The sequence below is a fragment of the Ceratotherium simum genome, chromosome 31 (assembly GCF_057802395.1).
Source record: "Ceratotherium simum simum isolate JZ-2026a chromosome 31, ASM5780239v1, whole genome shotgun sequence".
NCBI lineage: Eukaryota > Metazoa > Chordata > Mammalia > Perissodactyla > Rhinocerotidae > Ceratotherium > Ceratotherium simum.
The window spans coordinates 20,502,922-20,525,279 of NC_141930.1; the positions used below are offsets into that span (position 1 = coordinate 20,502,922).

The following is a 22,358-nucleotide window of genomic DNA, read 5'->3' on the forward strand; positions in this document are numbered from 1 at the left end:
GAGAGAACGTCTATTTTTGGAGAAGTTATCAGGACTGTTTATCCAAGGTATTTGTTTCTGGTAGTTGTTACCTCATGTTGACTTCCTCACCACTGAGACACAGACTCAGGAATTGCTAACAGAGCAAGAGGACAGGATTCTTCTACCAACGGGCTTGTGACTGGGGAGACAACCAGAACTAAAGACTGTGCAAGTAGGTGCACAGGGTGACACCTCCAGATACCGAGGACCATGAATCCTAGGAGAAATCTGTCTACTGGAAACTACAGTGACCCCATGTAAGATGACATAGGTAATGACTTATTTAGCACTCTACTGCTCATAGAATATGTTCAAAATCATTATTTCCTTTACTCCTCAACAATTTTTTGAGCCGAGCATTATTCCCATTTTAAAAACAGACATGACTGGCCAGGATCACATACGCAGATCGCATGTAACCCCAAGTCCAGTGCTCTGACGCATATTGTGGAAGGATAAGGAGCCCCTGGACTAGTCAGAACCACAGCAGACAAAACATTATTTCAGTTACTTAACTTTCTGAGCCTCAGCTATAAAATGTAGAGTTTAACTATTTTTAAAGTCTTTCACTTCAGGGATTATGTTGGGTGGGAGAACAGACACTGGATGAGATGGGCGTGAGGAAGATGGCAAAGCAGGTCTCGCCAATCCCAGATGTGGCTTAGAGGCTTGGAACCCTGAGGAAACGCACCCCAAGTGACTGCCCTTCTCTTTTCCTGCTGAAATCCCTATAAGAGAAAGGTGAATGAGAGGAGATATAGTTGATCTTAAGGAATATATTTCCACTTGACAAATGCAGAAAGCAAATTATTCCTAAGAAGCTACGTATGCAAAATAAAAGAATCTTGCCTATTGTAAAAAAAGAAAACATATAATATATAGGCATTATGGTCCAAGGAGAATAAAAGTTGGCTTTATTTCAAAACAGTAACTTCCTTAGGTTGAAGCACTGGCCAAAATTTAATACTGATACAAATATAAATTTCTTAGGTCAAAATATGTATGTGAGGCGGATTTTCTGAATTTCTTTTAAAGGCAGAATTTTTAAACCATATAAAACAATTAGAAACAATGTACATTAACAACATGCGTAAAATAAGCCACAGTTCAAATTTAAGCTGAATAACCAAACCATGTAAATTACCTCAACTAATATTGGCTAATATTGAGAACATTGCACATATTTTCAATAACTTAAAAGTGAATGTCTATCTACTTTCCCGTCTCCTAATCCCCCCAGGAAGTACAACTAATTTTTTACTAGATTTAAATAATAAATGCAAATATTTACTCATGGTAGGAGATTCTGGCATTAACTACACCTAAGTTTAACAAAAATACAGAAAATCATGAAGACTTATCAAACATTTAAGAACGGTCACTTACAGCAATCCCTTAGAGGCCCTAGATGAGAAAGGCCGTTGTCCACTTTCTAATGACACCTAAGGTTTACGTTGCATAATGTAATTCAACAGAACAGCATTCGGAACAATGATAAACAACTTATAGGAAATCCTTTCTCAACAGTTCATTATAAAGCTACTACTCTGCCCAATATTAAAACTTTTAAAACTCCATTATGCTGACATTTCCAGAAGTATTAACTTTGCAGCAAGTCATCTTTACGATGCCATTTATTAAACTGAAAGAAAAAGATGGTACATTCTGATTTTTACTTAAAAAAGAGATTTAATTCAATAATTTGATTCCTCACTATTTGAAAACCACAATTTCTTCTTCCGCACTGAGCGACACAGAGGTGAAGGCAGCTTTCATGGTCCTCGACTTCCCCGTAAAGGAAAGCCTATGGAATTTCAGCAGTGAACACTACCCGGTTCCTACTCAAACCCCCTCTCCAAGAAAATGCGAGAGAGAATCTAAGATAAAAGTTCAAGGCAAGAAGATTCTAATCTCAACTATCTCACTCCAACAGCTCGTGTTATACCAGCTATTCCATCATGAATAGTAAGTGGTCACTGAGGAGGAATGACGGTAACAGTACCCTCACTGCTGTCATCACTAAATGTACACAGACTGTTTCATATCCAAATATATGCATATAAAACATTCATACAGATAAATTAGTGTTAAGAATTAAAAACTCACATCTACAAATATCCTTTGTTCTGAAATCTACGTAATTTTTTCAAGCCTGGAAACCTCAACATCCTGGCTACATGTTAAAAACATGTTATGTCAGAAGACACATATGCCGTGGAGAACTTCAGAACTGACCTTCTCAAAAAAGCAAACACAAACTTTGCATGCTTTTGTTATTGCTTAATCCTCTAACTTGATTTTAAAGGACACCACTCAATACAAAATTCAGGTATTTACTAAATCGTGTTGATTTCTACTAGCCAAACAGCCCTAACAAACCAATAGCTGAAGCAGGATAGTCTTCCTCAGCTCATTGTCTGTTAAGAAGTTGAAACATTTTCAATTAAAGCCTTCATTTTTCCTGTAGACTTCAACATGTGTGGCCCAAACTAGAAAAGAAAGAAACAAAAAGTATAAAGATATTGGTTCATAAAACAGTAATGATATTCCTCCCTCCCAGTCATGGATCAAAAGGCTGGGTATGTTCTCCATGAAAAACCAAGAAGCAAGATAATATTAAAATCTTTACGTATTGACAGGTTATTCTAAACATGACATACCAACAGAATGAAAGGCAAAGACGTAACCAAATTACTTCCTAGAAAAAAAAACTACAATCATCTTAGCAAGACCCTCGTTTAGTCCAATTTTACTTATTTGAGTGAAAGAAGGAAATACAAAGTTTCTTTTTCAATGTTTCGGGAGTTTCAGAGATGCTAGAATTTCTAAGATCTCTGCCTCTCTGGAATAGATAAGCACACATCACCCATGATGTAACTTGAATAAAGGGAATGCAAAAGTTAATACTGGAGAGCCTCCATGAAATCTGCTCAATCTGCACCTATGACACAGCACACATCCCCCCAGGCCTAGGTCAAGTCTCACCCTCCGCGGAAGACCTTCACAGGGTGCCCTAAGAGAAAATGATCTTTCTTTACGCTGAATTTCTATATCACCACATGTCTATTGTCCTCAGACATAAATTCTATTATAATGAATTTCATTTCATTATACTTAAATATAAATAAAACACAGCATGGAAAATCTGACATTGGAAATGCTAAGTAGTGAAACCAGGGGTGAACTTTTGCTTCCTTCTTTATGCTCTTCTATAAGTAATCAACCTGTAGGTAGGGACTAAATCCTGTAGCACATCCTTCTGAATCTTGCAGAGGACACAGCTGAATGTCTTGCAAAATGTAGGTGCTCAGCAATGGAGTGAACTACCGCGTTGTACCAGGAAAGGAGTCTGACCTAATACTCACCAACACTCTTTCTGAGGTGGCCTCTGATTCAGATTTTGGAATTCCTTTTTCAACTTCACCTTGGCTATCGCTTCGATACCGATAAGCAAATTTCTTTTTCAGAGCCTCTGCTATGAGGGCAGCAGGGTCGGTAGCATCTACTGGTTTGGGCTTTACATCTTGTTCCGGCCTTAGAGAAGGGAGGAGAAACAAGGGGACATTTCAGTATGCTGGCATCCCTCAGCAGAGTACTTCGTGTGCCTTCACCTCCCTGACAGCACTGCTCCAGCATCCCAGAAACTCGATAGAGAGACTGACAGACACTGAGAGCAGTGAGATGGAAACCCTAGATTTAAGGCTCAGTAAAAGAGTACAAAGGTGCCCAACAAATAGCCTCTCAGTTCATCTCAAGAGCATCGATCATGCTCTCCTTCAGGGTGATTACAGTTCCATCTTCTCCGCAGGCCTGGTGACTGCCACAAGCAGGTACACGACACAGCTTTACTGAATGAATGACTGGACAACAATAATCAAGACTTTATAGGAAAGGGTTTCAAATGCAATGGGGGAAAAACTAAAGAGTGACCTGGAAATGTTTATTTTGCCAATCTCTTAGTTAACTGTGTGTAGGAGCCACAGGGGCCCATCTTTTTTTAAATTAAAAACCGACTGTTCATGGTAGTCATGTTATAAAACAAAGTTCTCAAGAAGCCTAATACTTTGTTTTAGAAGACATTAAAAAACGAGGGAAGTGAGAAAGAAGGTAAATGTATCTCACCTTTTTACTGACCGAAGCTTCACACTGCTCATATCTTTTAGGATCTCTAGCATATTTGGCATTTCAGGTTTCTTTGGACTGTTCTTAACCAACATTTTTCCAGCACAGGCTTTTTTCTCTCTTCGCTCTTTAATCAGATCAATAGCAGACACACTTTGGTGGAGCCCTGGCGGAGGGAGGGGCGGGGGAGGGGGTGGAGGAGGAGGGGGTGGGACAGAGGGTGGTGCTGTGGTCACAGATGTGGTAGAATCTAAGTCACCTACAGAAATAAGGAAAAATCAATTTAATCCTGATGGCAATAGGCAAATAAAATATTTTTAAAAGTAAAATTATATTAAGGACTTTTGTATACCTGAAAACAATATCCTTAAAAAAAATCTCAGTTATGTAAGTAGAAAGGAGGTTTCAGTTACTTGGTTAGACTCCTAATGCCTGAATCTCAGTCACTGTATCATTTAATCCCAAACTCTCCAGATGGAAAAGTTCCATTTAACTTAACAGGGGTGTTTTTGTGATATCAAATGTTGAAGTCTGACTGTGGCACAGTTTGAACTACTTTTAGATGAAATACAAAGCAGTCTGTTCTGCTTAAATAACTATCTTCAATATATACACAGTTTGACAACTTAGTACTATAGTAACTATGTGAAAAAAATTTGATAAACTTGTGGTTCATTTTAAGTATATTTACGTATAAGACTTATTAAGCATTAAAAGCCTGCATTGACTTGAATGTGTTTGAAAGAAAAGTTTTAGGTTTATTGTTGAACAAATTTCTGGAAGAAAAAAAAGTTATGCTTAATTTCCAAAACAAGAAGCAACTATGATAAGAGTTAAAGTGGTTATAAAATAAGAACCTAAAAATTCATCTTTCTGCTTAATTGGAGGTTAGAGAGTTGTTCACTGGGTGAACTATATTGATTAGAGGAACTCGATGCAGAAAAGTTTTACTCAAGCGATTTAGATTATAAAAAGAACATCTAACATAAATCCCCAAATTCTCTCACTATCTACGGCACTTTTCCTCGTCTACCAGAAGAGGGAGGTAAAGCAAAAGAGAAACGCAATTTAAAGTTAAAAGAAGAAAAGGGCAGGACTTCCGGTTTTTAAAAAGTTACAGGAAAATTTCATTAAGTAACACGGATTACTCCTCAAGTGCCCGAGTGCACTCGCTCTCTGTCCGTCCTGGCGGTACCCAGGGTGGATGAGGTTTCCAGGCTGGATCGCATTAAACTCCAGGAGCACAAGCAAAATGGCTCAGGCAGAGGAGCCGTCCTCGTCCTTCAGACAGAGTCGGTTAACACTGAGCCTAGCCAGGACTCGGGAACAACACTAGGAAAAACCACCGCTACTCGCCAACAGGTTAATGGACTAGGATTTCAAGGTTATGGTTTCTTCTCCAAAGTGACAACGCCACACAAATAAAAGCAACAGTATTAGACCAGGAGTCAGAGGACCTGAATTCACTTTCTCCTCTGGGCAAGAGGAAGAGAAATGACTATTAAGTAGCTACTAGTGCTAAAGGCATTTTATATAATTTCCACATTTACCCCCCAATAACTCCATAACATAGGTAATATTATCCCCATTTTAGAGCAGGAAAGGGAGGTAGAAAGGCCAAGTACTTCCCTCAGGACATGCAGGTAAGTAAACAGCACTCATTCCTGCCAGGGCTGTTTTGAGATTACCTCATGTCCGATCTGAATGGTGCCATTACCACAGACAACTACATTTCCCATAGCAGTCACATGAGCAGTAATTCAACTGTACGAATTCCAGGGTTTGCAAATATACTCACTCGTCATCCCCTCTGATAGCATCAAGAGTGTTCTAAACAAACAAAATCCCCTTAAACCTGACTGGGTTCTGTACTCGACTATGCAAAGAAGACTTGCCCCCAGCTTTCTAACAACCCCAATGGCTGCTGTTTGCTAATAAATTTTCAAATTACTGGCATTCTCCTAATTTCCAGTTTGCTGGCAAAAACACATGTAGGGCTTACAGACCTGCAACACGATTCCGCTGTTCTTGCTGGGTCACGATTTGGGCAATCTGAGCTCTGAGAGCAGCGAGTTCGTTTTCAAGAGCACAGATCTTCTGCAGTGCTTCCTCATTTGCCAGTGCTGTCGTTTTGAGGTGCGGCTCTTCTGGAGAAGGGTTTGGTAAGGAAAACTGCCTGCTCGGGGGCTTCTCAAGGAAAGGAAGGTCATCCTGAAGGGGTTGCCTTGACCTCACCTCTGTCCTGCAAGGAAGACAGAAGGTTGGCTGTCACAGGCTTTGTAAGGGAATATGAAAAATCATCACTGCCAATTAATCTGAACATAACATCTGGGAACCACTTCTCAGGCTGTCCTTACACAAATCCCCTCCTATAAGTTTCAAAACAAGTTTCAACAAAGCACTTGTCAACCTGATGTAGATACACCCCAGCCTGGGTTTCTCATTGCCATCATTCTTAATCTTAGTCTCTAAGAATATGCACAAACCAACACTATCAGGAGCCATCACAGATTCTAACAATGTTTTTTACTAATTCATGTTTTGTTTTGAACTAAGGTGAAGAAACTTTTTAACACTCTTAAAAATGGTAAACTAATACTAGTTGTATTTGACAACAAAATCCCAAGAGTAATGCATTAGCCCTTCCCCAGGGCCTTGGGTTCTGCATTTCAATGATAGTGTTTTCCATTTATGATAGAATACATCAAACTGTAAGACATGTTGCAACAATGTGGGCCTAATACAGCATCAGAAACTGAAAAGGAGACAAAAAGAATCATTGTAATTGAACCCATGCAGTCACTACATAGGCAGTCTCATTTTCACTTGGGTGTAAAAAAAGGGGTATTCAATGTGCACTGCTCCGTAGCTCCAAATGGAAGTCTTTTGGGGTTGAGAATAAAATTCAGATTTCTTTTCAAGGTCAATTTATATACTTATCCATTTCCTCCTATTTTCTATAATTAGGTTTTCCCAGCCTCTAAGCCTTTTACGTTGTTTTTCTTCCAGGTTTATTGAGGTATAATTGACAAATATTGTATTTATATAATTGTATATGTACAACGTGATGATTTGATAAGCGTATACATTTTGAAATAATCACCACAATCAAGTTAGTTAACATATCCCAGTTTCCCTCAGTTTCATGTGGTCATGTGACTACGTTCTGGCTAACAAGACGTAGGCAGCATGTGGGTTAGTCGTCTAGGAAGGCTGCTTCAAGGGAGATGACTCCACGAGAAAGCAAGTCCTCTCAGCTCTATCCCACCCCCCTCCCTCCTCCTGAGAGCCTTGAGTACAAGGTGATGAGTGGAGTTTGAGAGTCACAGAGGGCCAAAGGCTGACCCTGACATGGAAGCCAATGCTAAGGATGGCAGAGAGCCTGGCTGGGTCGCTGAGGACACTGTGGAGCCGCTGTCAGCTCCAGATGTTCTTGATTTGAGAGAGAAATAAGCTACTTTGAGGGAAAAATAAACCTCCATCCTGTTGAAGTCACCATTATTTGAGGCTTCTCTGTTACATAAAGTCAAACTTAATCCTAACTGTTATAACATTCACCAACATTAAATTCTATTTTAGTTTTCCTTTACTGGATATTGGTATTTTTTTTTGCTTGAGAGCTGTGAAAATACCTTCACTCTACCTTGTGTTTTGAATGGGGGAATTCATGGACCTTTAGCTTTTCATATTACACACTGAATTCAGGTGTTTTTCTTCATATCTAATTTTATTTATGCCCTGTTAATTGGACATAATTGGACATACACAGAGGATGCTTGCAAATTGTTTTTCACCCGTAACATTATTAAACAAAAATATTTGGAGAATAAATGTCCCAGTTCTTACCCAGCCCTAGCTTACCTAGCAACCAACTTTAGTAATACTAACTTTATTAATTTTATTTAATTTGGAATATTTGTGGGATAGGGAAATATGTTTGGCTTGCAAAGCTTCAATTACCGTTGACTTTCTTAGCCCCACACTGGGAAGAAACAGGTGATGACATTTCTAAAGAAGCACATGACGATTAAACAAAAGTAAAAACTCCTATACAGAACAGCACCAATGTTTTGATTAAATATATTAATATGTTCTTTGAAAGATTATGTTATATAATTAGAGATTAGATGCATGTGCTATAATCAATCTGCAATAAAGAAAATAATTTTAATAAGACATTAAAATTTTGAAAAAAAAATTTTTATGGCTCTTTGTTGATGCAACAGGCTAAATTCTGATTTCTACCTACCTTTCACAGGGTAGGTCAAGTAATTTTGTTAAACAGCTCTATACAGTAAATAAATTAAGTTACAAGCAGATAGAAATTAGTCAATCTATTGAATGAAGTTTTTTGGGGGGAGATATTTATAATTACATTTAGTGTCAATATAATGTCAAATATTCTTATTTAATTTAATATCCTTCCTAACTATATTCTTGGTAACTTTTTATGTTTTTAACAAAACAGAACACAATAACGGTTTTTTAAAAAAATACTTCTTGAAAGAACTAGGAGAATTGCTGGTAGGTAGGATAGCAGTAGTGACAGAATTTTAGTCTTCAGAAGAGATCTGGATAAAATACAGAAATCTCAAATAAATGTAGAATTAAAGTGTCATACGTGTTCAAAACAACAGAGAAAGAAGGAAGAGCGGTAGTAACGGAGACCGTGCACTCAGAGGAAGAGAGTGACTGGAAGCAGAGTGTTCTCAGGACAGAGGATGGGATGCCGCTGCCACGGCCATCAGAGGTGAGGGGCATCTGGAGGGTGCCAGCTGGATGGAAGGGGAACTGAGCAGAGAGGAGAGAAACACAGAACCCGCAGATAAAGACTCATCTCTACCACCCCCATTTCCCAGGAAAGTTGAATTCTGCTTTGTTTATCAAAACATACCTAAAAGAATAAATATTCTCATATCTGGGGATGGAAGTGAGGATGGCGGTTTGTTTTCATATCATGTACGGATGCAGAGATTTCATGAAGTCTATATTATAACAGCAAATAAAGTTAAATTTTGGATACCAGAATCTTTAGTGCTACTCAACAAAAAACGATGTTATAATACTGTTCATTCAAGAACTAGTGGTTGGGCCGGCCCCGTGGCTTAGCGGTTAAGTGCACGCGCTCCGCTACTGGCGGCCCGGGTTCGGATCCTGGGCGCACACCAACGCACCGCCTCTCCGGCCATGCTGAGGCCGCGTCCCACATACAGCAACTAGAAGGATGTGCAACTATGACGTACAACTATCTACTGGGGCTTTAGGGGGAAAAAAAAAATCAAGAACTAGTGGTCACTTTAATAGAGTTTATCCCCACCTAAAATTCTAGACATCACAGGATCCAAAAGTATTACATGCTTATGTTTGTTTTAAAATGTTATCGTTCAAGTAAACCAATCTTCAAATGCTATGAACATTTACTCTTCAATATCCAGAATTGAAACAAGATAATATGTTAATTTGGATTAAGATATCAACTACAAGACATTGTTTGAACAGCTTACTTTCTTTAAAATATCTTCTGGCCAAAATAAATGGCAAGAGAAAATTAATGGAAACTGAACAGTAACTAAAATGTTAAAAAAAAATAATTAAGCTTCTACCTCTCCCTGTAACTCCTACAGGTAAATTTCATCCTTTTTTTCCCCTATTTACTGAAAATTAAGGACGAGGCACTCATTAATCTTGAATACCAGTATGCCTGGTAAAAGAAAAAAAGTTCAGGGCCTTTAGCAAAATGATTCAAGTAACAGTGTCAGATCATCTGTATTTTATGTCTATACTATTTTCATAACCTTGATTATATAGATTCTGCATTTCTCTATATGAAACACTACTGATGGTCATGGGTTCAAATAAAGTAATTATAGGAAACGTGGAGGTTTAAGTGTGGATTTTTAGAAGCTGAAAAAGGAAAGTAATCCTGAAATGATCATGTCTTCTCAAAGACACAGAGATTCAATGTGTAAAGGAGCTCAAGAAGCAAAAACAAAAACCTAAAGTGTTGCCCTGCAATGTTCTTCCTTGCATATGTAAAAAGTTTAGATGCTATGAAAATTCTTAGACATGCCCCTTGCTTTAAAAGTACAAACCCGTACACTTTTTCCACAGACATCCGTTTTATAAGCAAGTCAACAAATAATTCATTCTCAGAACCAATCTGTTTGCCCTCTTTCAGAAGAGAGGGCTGTTAAGAGCTAGAATATAGAAGCAGAATTAATCCAAACTAAGAGAAATGCTCTTTGCTAGAATTTTTGTGTATAATTCAGAGAAATTTTAAGAAACAAACACAAATATAAAAACAAAAACAACAAAAAGAGGCATCAAGTATGGATGTCCCAAAAGCAGAAGACAAACAGCCAAAGTGTTTCTTTTTTTTGTGAGGAAGATCAACCCTGAGCTAACATCTGTGCTAATCCTCCTCTTTTTTTGCTGAGGAAGACCAGCTCTGAGCTAACATCTATTGCCAATGCTCCTCCTTTCCACCCCCTGCCCAAAGCCCCAGTAGATAGCTGTATGTCATAGGTGCACATCCTTCTAGTTGCTGTATGTGGGACATGGCCTCAGCATGGCCGGAGAAGCGGTCCGTCGGTGTGCGCCCGGGATCCAAACCTGGGCCGCCAGTAGCGGAGCGCGGGCACTTAACTGCTAAGACAGGGGGCCGGCCCAGCCAAAGTGTTTCTTAAAACCATTCTCTGCAGGCCAACTTCTGCTGGTGCAATTCCTACCTCTGTAGTTTGTTTGATTTTGGCTCCAAAGTGCCTGGCAGGAGGGCACAGGTCGTGTTCATAGGGGCACTGTGCATGAACTGTCCAGCCCGCGTAGCTTTTCAGTGCTAGGATCAAGGGCAGCCACTTTTGGAGTACAACTTACATAAATATGAAGGGCTTTTTAAGTTCCACTGACTATTTCAAAGAAATATAATGCACTTCTGGGGTCCTTTCTCCTTATCTGACAGTTAATGAAAACTCAAAATCTGAGATTATTTTAAATATCAGCCCAGTGTTTATGAAAGGTGGTATCTCAAGATGATTTTTATTGACCCTCCCTCACCTTTTTAGTTTAGAGAATAGCCTAGAAAGGAACAAAAATACACTCTATTGTCAGTTTAGTTTCCTGAAAGCCTGGAGCTGGGCAGAAAATATGAAGTTTTCCAAGTGAGCAAGTAGCTGGATAAAGACAGGTGACTGGAGAAATCACTCCAACAGAGAGAAGCAATCCGTGAGAGGATTTCTGGTGGGAATCAGGCGGGACTGCTGCAAGGCAGCAGGCCCGGATGACAGAGGGATTCCTTGCATTAGCTGTTCTAGGCTGTGTTCAACACACCTCTTGTTTTGTATTTTAAAGGCTGGATCTTCCTAAAAGTGGTATTTAATGTAAATGACATTTCTCCCTTAAATGCAGTATTTTACTGATGTACATTATCAGTTAATGTCTAGTGTCAAATAATTAAGATTAAAATGGGCACAAGTAACACCTGCTGTTGCTGTGCTGTGGGTAGGAAACCGTCTTGCTCTGATCCACTGAGTCTCCTGGTCTACACTCGCTCGCACCTATGGAGCTGTGGCAAGCCAGCCTGCTTGCTTGCTGAGTCATTTCCTTTGGAGTCTTGTTACTCATTGTCATCCTCTATGAGGTTGGGGTTCTTCCCCGACACACCTTAAAAAACAGCACATTCCATTTTACACTTAATATTCAAATTTGAAAACTTAAGCTGGATATGTTTAGTTAAGGTCTTCAGTCTCACTTTATTCACTATCCTTATACTATAGATTTTTGTAAATATGTTCATCCCAGTCATCAGATTACAAACATTCTGGTGTAAGAAGAAAGGCTACCTGAAATACCTTCAAGTCCTATGAACCTATAAATTTTTACTTAACAAATACTCAGTCTGATATTTATGTGGCACTCAGAATTAAGAATTAAATACAACTTGAAATTAATACATTAATATAAAATGAAAAAAGTGGAGTTAAACTTGAAATATTTCAATATTCCTTAATTAATGTCTTTCTACTCCAAAAGCAATCAAAAACTTGATGACAACGTTTATGATGCCTACTAGAAGCCACTAGAGATTACAGTCTTTAATTTCATCATACATAGTGCAAATGTTATGCTGTGTATATATCCAAAGACTATACATTCTCCTTAGGCTACTATTATGAAAGAGAACAAATTATCTTAGACAAGATTATCAGTTATATGGATTCTTTCAAAGAATCTCAATGCTTCTTATAAAAATGAAGGTTTCCTTCCAATTCTTAGGCCATTCTGTTAATTCAAAAGGAAATGAAAATGTGTATAGAAAAGAGAAAAAAAAAAAAGGAGGTCTTACTGTGTGCATGCAACTGTGCTAAGTTTTCCCATGTCATCTTTTAAAATTCTCCTCTCAAGGTAGGTAGGTAGGTATTAATACTTCCAATTTAGAGATGGAAAAACTGAAGTTCAGTGCATTTGAAAAAAAAAATCATTTGTACAATAATTATGAAGGACTCATATGTATGCTATTTTCCCAGAGATATAATACTGTGACATTGTAACTGATTGTTATAGAAATGTCATCAACATAAATTTCAAGGGAGAAATAAGAAACAAATATCTTGAATAGCTCTAGCTTTCACACAAATACAACTGTGAGAGGCAGAGAAACACTCAAACTGCAATATGTAAGTCCTGAATGTACTCTATTTCATATTATGTTTTTAAGATTTAACTTATAGTTATAAATTTAAGTTATAAAAACCCATTGAAATGCAATTAATATCAAAGTCACATTATAAGTTAAGTTATTAAAAATTCCCATTGAAATGCAATTGATATCAAAGTGACAGATGAACAAAGACTCAACCTGCCTGGTAAGAGTACTAGTATTCAATAATTGTCAAGACAAAGTAAAATTCCATCATCCTATTTTATCCTATTATTTAAAATCTATGGCAAACTTGCTACCTCATCAATCTACAATACACTTTATTTGTTATGTGAAACTGATAAAGTGGAGCTTCCTCAAAGCTCCCTTTCATGGGAAGATGGTGAGACTCAGACATGTCAGCCTGTTTATCAGGATATCAGCCACAGGAAAATAACACTGAGAATACCGTTCCCAACCATCTAGATTTATGTATATCTACACTTTGTTACAATCGATGCAAAGAGCAATACAGTATCATACTGCAAAAGAGGAAGTCTGCCCAATTTTTCTAATCACGTGAACCATGTCACTAACCTGTCACTAACCTCGGAATTCTGGGAACACTTCACTACCTGCCTGTCAACTTCCTCCTACAGAGTACCATTCAAATCCAACTGGGTCTCCTCTGTTTCCCTCCCTTCTTTGTTCAAGTTCAGATTATCTTTACCTAGAGTACTTCCAGGCACCTTTTCAAAGACCCTTTAGCCAATTATTTTCAACATCATAGACAAAATCCATTATCCAGATCCCTTATGCCAACTCAATTCCTCTATAATCACAATCCCCATAATAGCTACCTCATAATGTCACATCCAGTGCAAACATGACACCTGTTAAAAGCCCCTTAGAGACTTCTCTTTCCAGGAAGATGAAACAGATGTACCTTTCCCTAGTCTTCCTCCTAACTAAAACTAAAACCCCTGCACATTATATAGAAAACAAAGGCAACAATACTCTGAAAGGTACAGAGAAGGCAGACTGGCTGGGACCTTGGGATCTAAAAAAAAAAAAAAAAAAGACATAAGAGTGAGTTCCCTGAGTTTTCCTTTTGCCTCATATATCGCAGACTGGGTGCTGGAATAATAGGTAACCCAAAAATGCCAATGGATCAGCCAAAAAAAAAGCCCCAACAAAAGCCTGCTCTCTCAGCCAAAGGCAAGAGAGGGACAGCCTCTCAAGACAGATAACTTATGTAAAATAACTGCTCTACTCCAGCCAAACACAACGGGCAGCAAATGCCACATCCACCAGGCAGCAAATGCCAAGTTCCATCCTGGCTGGGCTGTAATGAAGACCTTAAACCCTGCAGGATGGTGTCAGAGAAGGGAAGGACTTAACAAGGCATGCCATTTCCCTGTGGTACAGTGGAGACAGGGTGGGGAGCCTGGAATTACACCCCATCCAGTAGTGAGGCATCCTCCCCTACCCACTGGGATGGTGTCACAGGAGGCCTCACAGGGAGCTGGAGCTCCCACCTCCACCCAGTAGTAATAAGGAGCACTGCCCTGGGGGGGGTGAATGAAAGCCGAGTGGGAAACCCAGACTTCTGCTCCCACCTGGCAGTAACAACGTGGCACCTACTCTTCCCTTGTCAGAGTGCTATTAGTGAAAGCCAGCTAAAAGAAAAGGTTTAAATATGATCCAGAGTTTCATATACCCAAAACATCTAGGTTTCAATCAAAAATCACTCCTCATACCAAGAATCAGAAAGAATACAAACTGAATGAAAAAAGACAATCAAAAGATGCCAATTCTGAGATGAAAGAGATGTTAGAATTATCTGACAGATTTTAAAGCAACTATGATAAACAGGCCTCAGTGAGCAGTTACCAGCACTCTTGAAACAAATGAAAAAATAAAGTCTCAGCAAAGAAACAGAAGATATAAAGGAGAATCAAATGAAAATTTTAGAACTGAAAAGTAACAACAAATAACAGAGTAGATAGGATCAAAAGCAGAATGGAGAAGACAGAGGAAAGAATCAGTGAATTTGGAGACAGAACAATAGAAATTATCCAATCTGAAAAACAAAAAGCAAACAGACTAGAAAAAAATGAAGAGTCTCAGTGACCTGTGTGACCATAACAGAAGATCTACTATTTGTGTCATCAGAGTCCCAGAAGGACAGAAGAAAGAGAGCAAGTCTCAAAAAGTACTTAAAGAGGGGCCGGCCCAGTGGTGCAAGAGGTTAAGTGCGCACGCTCCGCTGCAGCGGCCCGGGGTTCGCCAGTTCGGATCCCGGGCGCGCACTGACGCACCGCTTGGCAAGCCATGCTGTAGCAGCATCCCATATAAAGTGGAGGAAGATGGGCATGGATGTTAGCCCAGGGCCAGTCTTCCTCAGCAAAAAAGGAGGAGGATTGGCAGATGTTAGCACAGGGCTGATCTCACAATTATAGCAAAAAACTTAAAGAACATATTTACAGAAATAATGACAAAAGACAAAAACCTAAAAATTCAAGAAACTGAGTGAACCCAAAACAGGATAAACCCCAAAAAATCCACACCAAGAAACATCTTACTCACACTTCTGAAAACTAAAAACAAAGAAGAAATTTATAAAGCAGCTAGAGAGAAAGAACATCTTACCCACAGGGGAGAAACTACATGAATGACAGAGTTTTCTCATCTGAAACCATGGGGGCCTGAAGAGACTGGCACATTTTTCAAGTGCTAAAAGAAAAGAACTATAAACTCATAACCTTATATGCAGCAAAAATATCCTTCAAGATTGGGGAAATCAAGAATTGTCAAATGAAGGAAAACTAAAAGAATTTATCGCAAGCAGACCTACCCTAAAAGAACTAAAGGAAGTTCTCTAAATAGAAAGAAAGGAATAAAAGGAGAAACCCTGCATTAGGCAGAAAGAAAAACACAATGAACAAAAATGTGGGTAAAGAGACTTATTTTCTCCTCTTGAGTTTTCTTAATAATGTTTAGTGATTGAAACAAGTATTATTTTACTGTCTGATGTAATTCTAAATATCTGCAGAGAAAATTTTTAAGAAAATTATATTATAAACAGGGGAGGGTACAGGGACATAAAGGAGGACCTGAACTGGTCAAATGGCAACTCCAGTAGAATGTGGTAAGTTATGCATACACAATGCAACACTGAGATCAACCATCAAAAGAACTATACAAAGAGAGACACTCAAAAACATAGATAAATCAAAACGTAATTTTAAAAAATGTTTAAGTCACCCACAGAAAAGTAGAAAAAAGAAAACAGAGGGGAAAAAAGGCAGACTTAAGCCCTAACATAACAATAATTACACAAATATAAATGGTTTATATACACCAATTAAAAGACAGATTGGCAAAGTGGATTAAAAAATATGACCCAACAGTCTACAGGAAAGTCACTTCAAATGTAATGATATAGGCAGGGTGAAACTAAAAGAACAGCAAAAGATATATTGTGCAAACATTAACCAAAAAACAGTTGTGACTATATTAATATTAAATAAAGTAGACTTAAGAGCAAAGAAAATTATGAGAGACAGAGAAGGACCTTATATAATAGTAAAATGATAAAAGACATAGCAATCCTAAATGTGTATGCACCAAACAACAGACCTCCAAAACATGAAAAGCAAAAACTGATAGAACACACAGGAGAAATACACAAATCCACAAACATAGTTGGAGACCTCAACACCTCCTTTTCAACAATTGTTAGAACACACAGAAAATCAGGAAGGATATAGAAGAATTCAACAACACCATCAACCAACAGGACTTATTTGACATTTAGAGGACATTCCACTCACAACAAGAGAATATACATCTTTTCAAGTACCCACAGCACATAAACCAAAATGGCCCATATCCTGGGCCATTAAAAAAAAACCTCAACAAATTTAAAAGAATGGAAATATATACTATGTGTTCTCTGACCACAACAGAATCCAGCTAGAACTCAATAACAGAATGATACTAGCAAAATTTCCAAATATTTGGAAACCGAACAACAAACTTCTAAATAATCCATGGGTCAAAGAAGATGTCTTAAAGGAAATATAATGAACTGGATTAAAATAAAAATACAACATAACAAAACTTGTGGGACGCAGCTAAACCAGTGTTGAGAGGGAACTTTATAGCACTAAATGCTTTTATTAGAAAAAGGCAAAGTCTCAAATTAATAATATAAGCTCCCACCTAAAGAACCTAGAAAAAGAAGAACAAAATAAACTCAAAGCAAGCAGAAGGAAGAAAATAACAGGAGCAGAAATCAGTAAAATTGCAAACAGAAAAATCAAAGAAAGAGAGAGCTGGTTCTCTAAAAAGATTAATAAAATTGACAAATCTTAAAAAAAGAGAAGACAAACTACTAATATCAGGAATGAAACAGGGGATATCACTACAGACCCTGCAGACATCAAAAGGATAATAAGGAAATACTACAAACAATTCTACACACATAAATCTGACCACTAAGATGAAATGGACCAATTCCTTGAAAAGCACAAACTACTATATTTCATCCAATAAGAAACAAATAAAACAGGTCCCTAACTTTATTAAGGAAATTGAACTCATAATTTTAAAACTCACCAAAAAGAAATCTCCAGGCCAATGGCTTCACTGAACAATTCTACCAAACATTTAAAGAAGAATTAACACCAGTTCTACACAATCTCTTCAGAAAATAGAAGATGGACACTTTCCAATTCAATTTACGAAGCTAGTATATCGCTGACACCAAAATCAGACAAAGCATCACAGACTTAAATGTAAAATATAAGACTATAAACTTAAAAAAAAACACAAGAAAATCCACAGGATGTAAGACTAGGCACCGAGTTCTTATACTGACACCAAAAGCATGATCCATAAAAGAAAAAGTCAATAAATGGGACTTAATCAAAATTAAAAACATTTGCTCTGTGAAAAAGTTTGTTAAATAGGTGAAAAGACAAGCATTTACTTGTCCTACTTTATGTAGGAGAAAATATTTAGAAACCACATATTGACAAGGACTCTTATCTAGAACATATAAAAAATTCTTGGGGGCCGCCCTGGTGGCATAGTGGTTAAGTTCATGTGCTCCGCTTTGGCAACCCAGGGATCGCACGTTGGAATCCTGGGCACGGACCGACACACCACTCATCAAGCCGTGCTGTGGAGGGGTCCTGCATATAAAAGAGACGAAGATGGGCACAGATGTTAGCTCAGGGCCACTCTTCTCCACCACAAGAAAAAAAAAAAAAAAACTCTTGGGAAAAAACCCAATGAGAAAATGGGCAAGGGCTGGCCTGGTGGCACACTACTTTGGCGGCCTGGGGTTCACAGGTTCGGATCCCGGGTGCACACCGATGCACCGCTTGTCAAGCCATGCTGTGGCGGCGTCCCATATAAAGTAGAGGAAGATGGGCACGGATGTTAGCTCGGGGCTGATCTTCCTTAGCAAAGAAGAAAAAAAAATTGGCAACAGATGTTAGCTCAAGGCTGATCTTCCTCACAAAAATTTTTAAAAAAGGGGGGGAGGCAGCCTGGTGGCGCAAGCGGTTGAGTGCGCGCACTCTGCTGCGGCAGCCTGGGGTTCATAGGTTCGGATCCCGGGCTCACACTGTCGTACCACTTGGCAAGCCATGCTGTGGCGCCGTACCATATAAAGTGGAGGAAGGTGGGCACGGATGTTAGCCCAGGGCCAGTCCTCCTCAGCAAAAAAAGAGGAGGATTGGCAGATGTTAGCTCAGGGCCGATCTTCCTCACAAAAAACAAAAAAAGAAAAGACAATGGGCAAAAGACACAAAGAGACATTTTACCCAAAAAAGAATATAAAGATGGCAAATAAGCACATGAAAAGATGTTCAACATCAGCCATTAAGGAAACGCAAATTAAAACCACAATGAGATATCACTACACACCTATTAGAATGATAAAAAAGGAAAAAAAAAAGAATGACAACACCAAATGTTTGTGAGGATGCAGAGAAGATGGGTTAGCCATTCATTGCTGGTGGGAATGTAAAATGGTACAGCCACTCTGGAAAACTGTCAGTTTCTTAAAAACTAAACATGCAACTACCTATGACACAAATGACCCAGCAACTGCACTCATGGGCATTTATCCCAGAGAAATGAAAACTTATGTTCACTCAAAATCCTGTACATAGGGGCTGGCCCAGTGGCACAGCCGTTAAGTTCACATACTCCACTTCAGCGGTCTGGGGTTCGCAGGTTCAGATCCCAGGCGCAGATCTATGCACCACTTATCAAGCCATGCTGTGGCAGGCGTCCCACATATAAAGTAGAGGGCATGGACACGGATGTTAGCCCAGGGCCAATCTTAGTCAGCAAAAAGAGGAGGATTGGCAACAGATGTTAGCTCAGGGCTAATCTTCCTCACCAAAAAAAAAAAACAATCCTCTACAGAAATGTTTATAGGGGCCGGCCCAGTGGCACAAGCGGTTGGGTACACACGCTCCACTGCAGCGGCCCGGGGTTCACCAGTTCGGATCCCAGGCGCACACCAACATACCACTTGGCAAGCCATGCTGTGGCAGCATCCCATATAGAGTGGAGGAAGATGGGCACAGATGTCAGCCCAGGGCCAGTCTTCCTCAGCAAAAAGAGGAAGATTGGCAGATGTTAGCACAGGGCTGATCTTCCTCACAAAAGAAAAAAAAGAGAGAGAGAGTGACGTCAGCATCATGGCAGAGTGAGCTTCCCCCATTGAACTCTCTCCCACTAAGAGACAAGAAAAAACATATTCATATTCCAACAGAAGCTATTCACACAACACAGGGGACGTCTGAGGCACCCACGCAGCCGTACACCTGAGGACTGAGTGCTGGAATCTCCAGAGTAAGTGGGAGGAGGTAAGAGGAGCTCCCTTCCTTCCCTAAGGACTTCGACCCAGAGACTGAGACCATGCGGCTCTCAGAGGAGGGGGTGGGGCGGCTCGCCGAGTGAAAAATGGTGCTCTTCAAGACCCCTCACAGCCCCAGGGGATCCCCCTACTGAGGGAGCAGAACTGTTGTGAGGGTAGTTTCAACAAGCTAGTCCCTCAGGAGAGCAGAGAGCCACAGCGAGGCGAGAAACCTTTGAGATCGGGGAGGCGAGAGTAAGCACCCCTCCCCAACCCGGCCTGCCCAACAGGTGCTTCAGCACAGCGGCACTTCAGTTCAGCCCTATCCCCAGAGGCAGTGCCCCCAGGCGCCCGGCCCGACCAGCAGTGGGGCGAGCCTGCACTGCCACACCAGAGGCAGCGGCAGCTTAGTCCCCACCACGCCACAGCCCCAGCTGCTCCAGCTGGACCACGCCACAGCCCCAGCTTCCCCAGCTCCACTGTGCCACGGCCCCAGCTCTTTCAGCTTGACCGCCCCCCTCACCCCCCGGCTCCAGCTGCTTTGGCTTGGCCTGTGCGCAGGCTCCAGCTGACTCGGCGCCAGCAACTTCGGCCCACCGCACTGCAGTTCCAGCTTCTTTGGCCCAGCAGTGCTGCAATTCCTCCTTCTGTGGCCCAGTGCACTCCAGTTGCAGCTTCCTCAGCCCAGTGCACTCCAGTTCCAGCTTCTTTGGCCCAGCGGCACTTCAGCTGCAGCTGCTTCAACCCACCCACACCCGAGCCCCAGCTGCTTCGGCCTAGCTGCGCTCCAGCTCCAGCTGTTTTCACGCTTCCCCCCAGCAGCCTCCACTCAGCCACACCGCAGATCAGCCAGGGGCCGACAAGAGTGCCCACAGATTGAGGCGGGCCAGAATACACAGCCCTTGACCCCCACCCAGAGGCAGCAAGAGGAAACTGCGACCATATATTTTCACTATGAGGAAAGGTAAGCCAACACCAACAGGCACCATGCAAACATATATTAAATCTCCAGACCAAAAGGAAAATGACAAGCACCCAGAAGTTAACCCGGAAAGCACAGAAATGTATAACCTTAATGACAGAGAATTCAAAATAGCCATGATAAAAAAGCTTAATGAAATACAAGAAAACACAGACAATTCAGTGAAATCAGGAGTTTCTTTACAAAAGAGATTGAAACTATTAAAAAAAAAACAATCAGAAATCTTAGAGATGAATAACACAATAGAGGAGATAAAGGCAAATCTGGAAGCCTTAAGCTGCAGAGCTGACAATATGGAGGGAAGAATTAGCAATATCGAGGACAGCAATGCAGAAATGCTCCAGATGGAGGAGGAAAGAGAACTAAGACTAAAAAGAAATGAAGAAACCCTCCGAGAAATATCCGACTCAATTAGGAAATCCAACATAAGGATTATAGGTATTCCAGAGGGAGAAGAGAGGGAAAAAGGAGCAGAGAACTTGTTCAAAGAAATAATATCTGAGAACTTCCTAAACCTGGGGAAGGAGCTGGAAATACCAGTGAATGAAATCAACAGATCTCCTAAATATATCAACACGAAAAGACCCTCTCCAAGGCATATAGTAGTAAAGCTGGCAAAAGTCAACGACAAAGAAAAAATATTAAGGGCAGCTAGACAATAAAAAATAACATACAAAGGATTTCCTATCAGGCTCTCAGCCGATTTCTCAACAGAAACTTTACAGGCTAGGAGAGAGTGGAACGATATATTCAAAATTCTAAAGGACAAAACCTTTCAGCCAAGAATACTCTATCCAGCAAAAATATCCTTCAGATATGATGGAGAAATAATAACTATCCCAGGTAAACAAAAGCTAAGGGAGTACATTGCCACAAGACCCCCACTACAAGAAGTGCTCAAGAAGGCCCTTATTCCTGAGGAAAAAAAAGAGAAAGGGGATTCAAAGTTTTGAAAGAGGAGGAAAATAGGTCGTCAAAACCAGAAAAATTGCAGTCTTCTAACAAAATAGATTAGCAAACACTTAATTATAAAACCAAAGATCAAGGGAAGGTAAGCACCAAGCATAAATACAACCTCATCATGTTAAACACAAACTCACAACACAAGAAGGAATAAGATGTGACAACAATAACATAGAAGGGGAAGAGGACAGGGGTCGAATCGACTTAGTCTAAGGGAATAAGAGGCCATCAAAAATGTTTATGGCGATGTGCAGCTATAAGATACAACTATCTACTGGGGCTTTGGGGGGGGGGGGAAGAAATGTTTATAGCAACTTTATTCATAATAGCCAAAAACTAGAATCAATCCAGATGTCCATCAATTGGTGGATGGTTAAACAAACTATGGCCCATCCACACCAAGGAATACTACCCAGTATTAAAAAGGAACAATTATTGATATACATAACAATCTGAATGAATCCCCAGAAAATTACGCTTAGTGAAAAAAGCCAGTCCCAAAAGGCTGTATATTGTATGATTCAATTTATATAATATTCTTGAAATAACTAAGCTGTGAAAATGGAGAACAGGTAAGTGGTGGCCATTGATTAAGGAGGAGTTGGAGATGGAAGGGAACTGGGTGTGGCCATAACAGGGCAGCATGAGGGTACTTGTGGTATGGAAATGTTCTGCATCTTGACTTATCAATGTCAATATCCCGCTTGTGATCAAGTACCATAGTTTTGCAGAATTACCCCTAGAAAACTGAG

General features: G+C 39.9%; 1 protein-coding gene across 2 annotated transcripts in view; it reads right to left on the reverse strand.

Moving 5' to 3' along the window:
- Positions 1-912: 912 nt before the first annotated feature.
- The window catches only part of MTFR1 (mitochondrial fission regulator 1), a 66,702-nt gene continuing 45,256 nt past the window's right edge, over positions 913-22,358 (reverse strand). For both annotated transcript variants that reach the window (XM_087420510.1, XM_087420509.1), the window contains 4 exons: positions 6,150-6,385; positions 4,144-4,402; positions 3,387-3,555; positions 913-2,510 (listed from right to left, as the gene is read on the reverse strand). In XM_087420510.1, the coding sequence (XP_087276636.1) occupies positions 2,442-2,510; positions 3,387-3,555; positions 4,144-4,402; positions 6,150-6,385 (733 nt within the window). In that variant the 3' untranslated portion in view covers positions 913-2,441. The remainder of the gene's footprint in view (positions 2,511-3,386; positions 3,556-4,143; positions 4,403-6,149; positions 6,386-22,358) is intronic.